Below are 10,614 nucleotides of genomic sequence, written 5' to 3' on the forward strand. Positions count from 1 at the left end.
ATGATATATAAATTATATGGGACACCAAATACACTAAACACTGTAACTGAATGTGAAACAGAGATTACAATAATAAAAACTTCCCAACTAAATTACAGTAGACAACGAAGATATAAAAATCTCGATATAATGAAAATATCCAGGCGACAGCTATATGATAGCTTATCTTGGCAAACAGCTTCGTTTGACACTTTATCAGTACAGTAATTCATTCACGTTGTATGCAAAAGTCATGGTTCCGCACTGGCGCAGTGACTTCCTTATGGATAACGTAATGACCAGTGATCCAATTCAATTCAGAGACACAAAACTCCAGTGTACTTAACGGGATAGTTCACCCAAAAATGAAAATTGATTTACTCACCCTCAAGCCATCCTAGGTGTATATGACTATCTTCTTTCAGACAAACACTATCAGGGATATATTTAAAAATATCCTGGCTCTCCCAAGCTTTATAATAATGAGCGGGGCGTGTTTTGAACCCCCCAAAAAATCCATCATAAATATAATCCATACAGCCTAAGGGCATAAAGGCCTTCTGAAGCAATGCAATGGGTTTTTGTAAGAAAAATATCCATATTTAAAACTTTGGAAGCTCAAAGGATAGAGCAAAACAAAACACAGAATTGGAAGTCTAAACTTCTATAAACTAGAAGTCTAAGCTTACGCTACTCCTACATCCTGCGTCATACAATGCATCAGGGGATATCATTTGCCGCAAATCAACTTGCGCAGTATGCTTCTGGTTGTTTGGTGGAAGCTAGTTATTTTAGTTAATAAAGTTTTAAATGTGTATATTTTTCTTACCAAATCCCACCACCACTTTGTTTCAGAAGGCCTTTATTAACCCCCTGGAGCCATATGGATTATATTTATGATGGATGGATGCATTTTTTTGGGCTTCAAAATATGCTCCTCGTTCACTACCAGTATGAAGCTTGGGAGAGCCAGGATATTTTTTAAATATATCTCCAATTGTGTTCGTCTGAAAGAAGATAGTCATATATACCTAGGATGGCTTGAGGGTGAGTAAATCATGGGATAATTTTCATTTTTGGGGGAACTATCCCTTTAATAGAATCTCTGAGTATTTCAACCAAATGCAGCATTTCCTGTAATGTCACGAGAGGTCCACACTTTCATATTCTCCATGATCGGAGTCTTCGATTTCAATCCCAGGAACCAGGCTGTAGTATTCAGTGGACTGGGTCAAGTACGCTTTCTCCCGATCGGCCGAGTCCTTCATCACCTCGCTCACACTCACTGTGTCCAGGTCCTGCTTTCCAGCGGTCCCTTCTGTGGAGCAAGTAGATGGCGGAGGAGCCAGCGAGTCCACAGAGCCCAGTTTGATCTCCACCTCCTCATAAATATCCCGAGTGCTGCCTAACAGGGTGGACGAGGGCTGAAGCATCAGCTGGTTCCTCAGTATGGCCTCCTTGCCGCCATCCACAGACACTGCTGCTGACTCCTCAGTGGGCAGTTTGGCATGTGGCCACCGTCCGTTGCAATGGGAGTTGTTGGCCCTTTTTCGAGTTGGGCTGAACGAGGGAGTCTCTTTCCTCTTCTTCTTTCTGCCACAGCACCAGCACAGCACCAAACTGAGGAGCAGGAGCAGGGGAAGCAGGATGTAGAGAGCGGTCAGGTTGGCCAAATGACACACGTCACTGGTCTGCAAAGACCAAATCGTCCGCCCAGCCAGATTTTGAGGAGAGGCACAGGTCAGATTACCTACGAGGTCCTGAAGGCTGCTAGAGTTGTCATGCAGACCACTTTGAAGCCCCTCCCACAGCGAGCATGTACAGTCCCAGGGGTTTCCAATGAGCTCCAAATGCTTTAGCGAAGGCTTAAGCGCTGAATGAGGCAGAGCGCTCAGCTGGTTCCATCCCAGGATCAGCACTCGCAGTTTGTCCGAGGTCTGCAGAAATTGCTCGGGCAGATCCTTCAGATGATTCACTCCCAAATCCAGCACTTCCAAACTATAAGCTTTAGTGAGGAAGTCAGCTGGGATAGATGTTAGTCTGTTCTGGCTGAGATACAGCTCTCTCAGTGAACTGACAGCAACACCGATCTCACTGTTATCAATGTGACTGATATTACAGTTCGTCAGGTCCAAAATCTGCAGGTGTGTATGTGACAAAAAAGCTGACCAAGACATCTGGTTAAATGTGGATCCTGAGTAGTTCAAGCAGCATGTGTCATTGGGTACCTTCGATGGAAAATGAGACAAAATGCTGGCCGATGGACACCCACATCCCCCAATGCTTCCTTCAGTCACATGCAGTATTTGGAGAATCCCCAACCCCCATAAAAAGACAAGCCCTACAATAAAAAACAAAAAACCAACGATTAGACAAAACTTCAAACTTATAATAATTAAACAGTGAATTATGTAATTTCTTTACCATGTGTGGCACCAAATGGAGTGGAAAAAATAATGATTGTTTACAAAGATGTTTCCCAAACACTCCTAAAGGCCCCGATATACTCACAGCGATTTGGTGAAGTTCTTTTTCGTTCTTTGTTTAGGGTGAAAAGAAGTTCGAAATACATCAGCAGCGACATACTGTTATCGAACATCTGACGCCACCCACACTGCTGAGAGCGGCGTTTAGATGAATATGTAAATATGTGCTGCACGCTTTCCTCTCAGTAACAAAATAAACACAACAAAAATGAGAAAACAGCAAGGATTTTTTTTATAGAAAGCATAAGAAAAGCATCTGATCATAACAACATGGGTATGTTAGCACAAGCTTTGCAAATTAGCACTCCAGTAAAGGCACGTCACATTTATTTATATTGTATTTTATTCAATAGATTGCTTAATGACTGTGGCAGCTGTAGCAAACTTTTCCTCAGAGTTTGCTTCGGCAAACCATTTCAAACTCCTAAAACGAACACAAACTAAATTCGTTTTGGCCTGATTTTGTTCGAAATGACAACACATCAATTCGTTCTTTGATTTCATTTGAAGTACAGTAATCAGCATTTGAAGTGGATCAAAAAAGTTTATCAAAGTTGTCCTAAGAAATAAGTTGTCCTAAGAAGAAGGTTTTAGGACAACTTTGATGAAAGGTTTTGATCCACTTCAAATGTTGACTAATATATATATATATATATCGGGGCCTTAAAGGATTAGTTCACTTTGGAATTAAAATTTCCTATTAATTCACCCCCATGTCATCCAAGATGTTCATGAATTTCTTTAGTTGAAAAGAAATTAAGATTTTTGAGGAAAACATTCCAGGATTTTTTTCCAAATGGACTTCAACAGGTTTAAATGGGTTGAAGGTCCAAATTGCAGTTTCAGTGCAACTTCAAAGGGCTCTACACGATCCCAGCCGAGGAATAAGGTTCTTATCTAGCAAAACGATCTGTTGTTTTCTCGTTTTCTATACTTTTAACCACAAATTCTTGTTTAAAAACGAACGTGCAAAGACTAAGTCAAACAGCCTTTACAAAAACAACAACAAAAAAAACTAAGATGTCAGACAATTTTAAAGTTGGAGAAGAAAATGAGATGAGTTTTTCACCCTACCGCGGTACTTCCGCCTACGTAAGGCGCATCGCAGAGCTAGTGCAAGACGAGCATTTCTGGTTAAAAAGTATATAATATTTTTTTTATTATTATTATTTAGAAAATGCTTTCCTAGATAAGACCCTTGTTCCTCGTCTTGGATTGTGTAGAGCTCTTCAAAGCTGCATTGAAACTGCAATTTGGACCTTCAACCATTGAACCCTGAAGTCCACTATATGGTGAAAAATCCTGGATGAAAATCCATGTTTTCCTCAAAAAAAAAAAAAAAAAAAAAAAACGTAATTTCTTTTCAAATGAAGAAAGAAAGACATGAACATCTTGGATGACATGGGGGTGAGTAAATTATCAGGAAATGGTACTTCTGAAGCATACATTAATTGACAACATCTAAAACATAGTTTGAGATGTACAAATGCTCATAATTGTATTATATTATCATGTATGCTATCACATTTAATGCATTTAACTTATTTGACATCACAGTAGTTTCATTCTGTATTTCATATTTTACTAAAATGATTGATGGCTACTATACCTAGGAATATTAATCAGATTGGTTTGACAGGTTGGACCACAAAAACAAACAGTTTTGAAAGTGCTACACTTTGAACAGTCAACAAAAAAATGACATAGTTTTGCTCTCTGATTCTACATTTTAAGAGTAAAATATCACATGCATGTCTATTCTCTCTCTTTCTGTTATGTTCTAGCTTGACCTCCAGGGATCTGCTTGCTCGGTTTGAGCAGAGAGGTAAAGATCCCATGTGCATAGCAACACTGCCATGGCTTCGGCACTGTTGTCATTAGTGTGAGAGTTGGCATGGCGATGAGGTGAGTTGGGGATCAGGAGTCCACGCTTCACGGAGAAACATCTTATCTGGCAACCATGCAGCTCACGGTTGGTTGGGAACTGAACAAATATATCACCCGCACATCCTTTGATGGCTGAGTTGTAAGACAATAAGTGCTTTCCTGTTCACGTTCATTAAACAGAAGTATGTAATATAATTTCTAAAGCTATGAAAACATAAATTTATGCTTACACTGATTGTTGACAGCGACCACAGCATGTATAACAATATATCCAAAAGAATTAATGCAAATGTTTTTATTTTATTAGTGAAAATAAGACTCTTAGTTTTTTTTTTTTTTTTTACTACAATTTTTTAGTTTCATTAGTTTGAGGGGAAAAAGCAAATTCTTCTCTTATCTTTAAGAAAACTTTACTCCGGTATCTTTTTCCCTGCTGTGCAGAGGACTGTACATGTTTTCGTTCCCCCACAAGTATAGGCCTGGCATCAGACTTTCCTGATGTAAACAATAGGAGTGGAATGTGCAAACCCCCTGACAACACAGACTATCCACATCAGGAACGAGGAGTGAGGAACCAGGCCAATCCAGCCCTGCATTCAGTACTGCTGAAACACTCATTTTACTTTAGATATCATCAACAGCTATTTGTTTACCCAACACCGGCCCAGAAGTTTCTCTCTGAAATTATATGTCATCTGTTAAAGTGACAAACATCATAAATGTAGATGTAATACAGAAAATCAGCCATTAAAAGTAATTCTTATAATGAAGTAATGATAGGTAATAGAGTATCACAATTTAGAGATTTGCAGATTTAATCTAAGATGTCCAAACCCACATTAAAGCCAGGGACACACTTAAAGACTAGCTGAAACATTCTAAGACTGAGCTCAACACACAAAGACTGAAGCAGATTTATATATTTGCACACGGAATTTAAACACCGACTGTAATTGCCGACTCAATGCAGCTGGCTCTGACTGGACTCATTTGAGCATGATCAGTCATAAGTATCAAATTACATTAATAATCGGCCTTACAATAGTTAAGTGTGTCCCAGCTTAAGTCCTTATAATGTGCTCTAAATTCTTTATTTCATGCCATTGAAGAAAAACAATCTTGGCAAGCTTACGTTCAGCAAACAAGCCCTAACAAAACAATCACTTAAATTTTGATCTAAGCACCATTTAAGTGCTGATCTCTCGCTTACATGCACACAGGTTTGCTTTTCTAATCAACTTTCCATTGACTATTGTTTTATACTGAGCTAATGATATTTTCTATCCTGTAAGCCTAAACCGGATCATCACAGAAACCTTTCTGTCTTGTGGTGGTTCCCAATGTAGGAAAAAACTGTCACAATCACACACGCAAACAAACAGCTAGATCCTTCAAGCTATACTGGTTTATTTTCTTTAAATTACATGTTAATAATAAAAAAATGTGTTCATACATTTAAAGGGTTGGTTCATCAAAAAATGACATTTCTGTCACTTCTGTCTGGACTTCAAAAGCAATGACGTTGCTGCCTATGTGTGCTTCAGAAACCCTTGGATTTCATCTAAAATATGTTAATTTGTGTTCAGAAGATGAACAAAGAGCTTAAGGGATTGGGACGACATGAGGGTGAGTAATTAATGACAGAAATTTCATTTTTGGGTGAACTAATCCTTTAAAGGTGCCGTAGAACGTCTTTTTAAAAGATGTAATATAAGTCTAAGGTGTCCCCTGAATGTGTCTGTGAAGTTTCAGCTCAAAATACCCCATAGATTTTTTTTTTATAAATTTTTTTAACTGCCTATTTTGGGGCATCATTAAATATGAGCCGATTTAGGCTGCGGCCCCTTTAAATGCTCGTGCTCTCCGCCCACGGTGCTCGCGCTTGCCTTTAACAGCATAAACAAAGTTCACACAGCTAATATAACCCTCAAAATTGTTCTTTACAAAGTGTTCGTCATGCAACATGTCTAATTGCATAAGTACAGTATTTATTTGGATGTTTACATTTGATTCTGAATGTGTTTGATAGTGCTCCGTGGCTAAAGCTAACATTACACACTGTTGGAGAGATTTATTTATGAATAAATCTGAATATGAATAAATTTATGAAGTTGTGTTTATGAATTATACAGACTGCAAGTGTTTAATAATGAAAATAGCGACGGCTCTTGTCTCCGTGAATACAGTAAGAAACAATGGTAACTTCAACCACATTTAAAAGTACATTAGCAACATGCTAACGAAACATTTAGAAAGACAATTTACAAATATCACTAAAAATATGATATCATGGATCATGTCAGTTATTATTGCTCCATCTGCCATTTTTCACTATTGTTCTTGCTTGCTTACCTAGTCTGATGATTCAGCTGTGCACAGATCCAGATGTTAATACTGGCTGCCCTTGTCTAATGCCTTGAACATGAGCTGGCATATGCAAATATTGGGGGCGTACATATTAATGATCCCGACTGTTACGTAACAGTCGGTGTTCTGTTGAGATTCGCCTGTTCGTCGGAGGTCTTTTAAACAAATGAGATTTATATAAGGAGGAGGAAACAATGGAGTTTGAGACTCACTGTATGTCATTTCCATGTACTGAACTCTTGTTATTCAACCCTAGTTATTCAACCCTAGTTATTCAACCCTAACCCTAACCCTAACTATGCCAAGATAAATTCAATTTTTAATTCTAGGGCACCTTTAATTTATTAGTGGATGCAACTGCTAGTCCTCAAAATATGAGTTCAGTTGGAAATAAAAATATTTAGGCCAGTAAAAAGGACACAACCTATAAAAAATAAACATGTTATTGTGACTGAGTTATCCATATATTGTGCAAGGGAGATCAATACTGTGAGGTTAAAGGTACAAGTAGCCTATCTGGAGCGCAAGGTTTGTTCCAACTAAACATTACGGAAAGAGGGGCATATTAAAACTAAAATGTTTTCTTCCTAATGTGTAAACGAATGCATTAAAGTGATGAGTATATTCCAACCTATCCTACATGATCTCATGGCAGAACAATGCGCGCTGTTACACCCAGACCGGCACTTTCCTCTCGGATAGCGGATCTTTTATTTTACTCGAGCGCAACTTCACAACGCGTCTGGTTAGCACTGATAAAACAGTAACAAGTCAATACAAAACAATCCGATTATGTCTGCAAAGCAGAAACTTTCAACATAAGATGTTTCTAGTTTCTAGTAATTTACTAAAAAGTTATTTATTTATCAAAACCACTGTCTCTATGTCCATTGTACATTACCGGAGCAATTCTAACTTTACTAAAATTCACTCGGGCAAATACATGGGTGCAACAGTAACAGAGCAAGAGTAAAGTGACGCTTACCTTCACGTGTCATTATTGTGAGCTGTTGGTAGAACTGTCATTCATTCAGATGAGCACAACACAAAGCGCTAGAGCAGCAGTCCCATCGCGACCCTACTGTACAGTGTGTGTGTGTGCGAGCGCTGGGTGTGTCCTGATCAACACAACACCGGCTGGAATGTGGAAATTCTGCTTCCTGTCTGTGTGTGTGATGCAGAGGGAAAGTTGGTGAGAGAACACAGCAGAAGGGAAACTCACCTGGCAGGGCAGACTTCCCCTCACTTGCTTCATACTGTGGGGTCTGAGCATGTGGGGGCTTGGGGGTTCTTAAAAATGTATATTCCTTTTACATGAAACTATATGTTAATTCGTTTCAAGAGCGTTTTCAAACAACGTTTCAGTAACCCCAAGAGTTGAGTAAAAGTCCACAAACCATAAAAGAGTGACGCTTGCGAGAAATTGCGTTCGCCTGCTGAGGTGGTAACCATAGCAACAACACGCTGCTCGCGCTCTTTCGGGTAAAATCAGATTGGCAAAACATGATGCTGACAATATTTATCACTTTATATTTGATTTTAATATCGCAAATATATATTTGTATTTTATTTACCTCTTTAAGGTTGACTTTTAGTCACGTGTCCACGGCGCCGAAACACGTTGTTTATACTTGTAGTTCTTTTCATAATCTCTGTTGCTTTAACACTATTTCATCTTCATTAAATAATAAAGGAAGTAAGACGACTTCAGTTTGCAGTGACTTTGATGTATACCTTCCAAGAGCTGAAACACATCAGAATAATGTAAGAATAATAGCCTATAAATGCTAAAAGTGATGCTTATTAGTTATGGGTGATCAGACGTCCCCGTTTTTCGGGGACAGGTTTTTGGAGACCTATCTACCTAGCTGTCCCCGAAAATGTCCCCATTTTACAGCACGTTGAAAACAACCCTTAAATACCCGACCAACAGACTACAGATTGCCAGAGCAGTCGTGTAGTGATTACTTTGACCAACAGAGGGGGCTGGAGATACACTGATCGAGCTCCACTACTGTTGCCATGAAGAACGAGATATGAGAAATCACTGTTATCAATTATCAAAGAGACAAAGTAGTTTCAGGGTGGTCACATTCTAACTACCCATGTTAAATTAAAGTAATATTATTTGTATGTATTATAGGCTATAGCAGATTCTGAACATGGTGTGGTATTTTTTGTTTTGCACACAATTTTACACGTTCGCGAAAGTTCCGCCGTCACAACACAGTAATTCCCCCACATCTATACCACCGATATGAACAAATAAAAAATAATCAACTAACCAATTACACTTGCAAGAATTAGCTACATTTGCAGAAAGCACACAAGCTAATTTGTGCTCAAAATTAGCCTAAAGTGCTAAATAATCCTAATTAACGATGATGAAGGTCAATTTCCAAAAATACAAACATAATTTAAAAAGCTTTATGAATCGAATCAGGGATTCGGAGCGCCAAAGTCACGTGATTTCAGCAGTTTAGCCGTTTGATAGGAGATCCGAATCACTGATTCGATTCATAAAGCTCCGAAGTTTTGAAATCGGCCCATCACTACATTGCTGAAAAAAGTCGTTATTTTGGGGTTTTTTTGGCGCACAAAAAAGTATTCTTGTCGCTTTATAATATTAAGATAGAACCACCGAACTCACATGAACTGTTTCAAATATGTTTTTAGTACCTTTATGGATTTTGAGAGAGGAAATGTCATTGCTGTGAATGCAGGCCTCACTGAGACATCGGATTTAATCAAAATATCTTAATTTGTGTTCAGGAGATTAACGAAGGTCTTACGGGTGTGGAACGCCATGAGGGTGAGTAATAAATGACATTATTTTCATTTTGGGGTGAACTTACCCTTCAAATACAATTAGAAAGTGAAAAAAAGTTAAAATACAGTATTTATAATTTTCTTATATTTTTGTAATTTTTTTTTTTTTTTTTACAAAAGCACATGCAATTGCCTACTGTTTCGATCTGCTTTCATAGTGATTATTATATCCCCTCACCCCCACCCCCAGATGTAGTCTGTCCCCGTTTTTTTAATTATTTATTTTTATTCATAATAAATTAGATTTCAGTTATATTTTGACCACTGAAGTAGTAAGAAATGTCCCCGGTTTTCATTTCAGAAATCTGGTCACCTTACTATTAGCCGAAAGTTAAACTATACCGAGTAAAAGGAAGACAAACTTTTTAGGCTTTATTCGAGTTAACCACAAGATGGCAGCATTCTACTATAGTAATACTTTCTTCTGTTAGCCTGCAGAGGAGCATTTCGTAGTCAAACACCTGAAACAATCAGGACAGACATATTTCTCTGTAATTTATTTGAGAAAGGCAGCAAAATGGTACACTATGATGTGATATTGCATCACACATGAAACTAATGTCTGAAAATACAACAAAACATGTTATATAAAGAATTGTCTCAATATAAACAGCATATCTCCTAACATTCTCTGTGCACACACAAACAGAAAATTACAGTGTCTATTCAGCATCAAAACATAAGACTGCTGCATAATCATCTTCATCACGATCATCAGTGCCCGAGCCAAGGAGTCTCTCTTTTCTCTGACTCAATGCTCAAGGAATCTCTCAATGAATGTTGCTCCACTTCCTCAAAGCGCATGCTTTCATGTCCTTGTTCCTACACTGCTGCTCTCAGATGCAGCGGTTCAAAGGTGTGTCTCAAGTCTACAGAGAGTAGATCTGACTGAGGCAGGGAAGAGGGGCGATTCCCACTCACCTACTGTATGTCCTGAGTTAAGCTGTAGCCTGCCAACAGAGAGAGAGGTTGCAGAATTAAACCAGAGATGAAGGTTAGGAGCTGACTGACATAAACTGACACTTACCAGAGGAGTTTATACAGGTAAAAGGAAATCCATTTTGGT

The 10,614-nt window shown here is 38.4% G+C and overlaps 1 protein-coding gene across 1 annotated transcript; it reads right to left on the reverse strand.

Moving 5' to 3' along the window:
• Positions 1-493: 493 nt before the first annotated feature.
• On the reverse strand, positions 494-7,865 carry si:ch211-106k21.5 (leucine-rich repeat-containing protein 38). Its single transcript, XM_067363550.1, has 2 exons — positions 7,705-7,865; positions 494-2,320 (listed from the first exon to the last, which is right to left on the reverse strand). Exons 1-2 carry the CDS (start codon positions 7,715-7,717, stop codon positions 1,122-1,124), a joined length of 1,212 nt encoding a protein of 403 aa, XP_067219651.1. The 5' UTR covers positions 7,718-7,865; the 3' UTR covers positions 494-1,121.
• Between the last annotated feature and the right edge of the window lie 2,749 nt (positions 7,866-10,614).

This window comes from Chanodichthys erythropterus, chromosome 16, assembly GCF_024489055.1.
Source record: "Chanodichthys erythropterus isolate Z2021 chromosome 16, ASM2448905v1, whole genome shotgun sequence".
In the NCBI taxonomy this organism is placed as follows: domain Eukaryota; kingdom Metazoa; phylum Chordata; class Actinopteri; order Cypriniformes; family Xenocyprididae; genus Chanodichthys; species Chanodichthys erythropterus.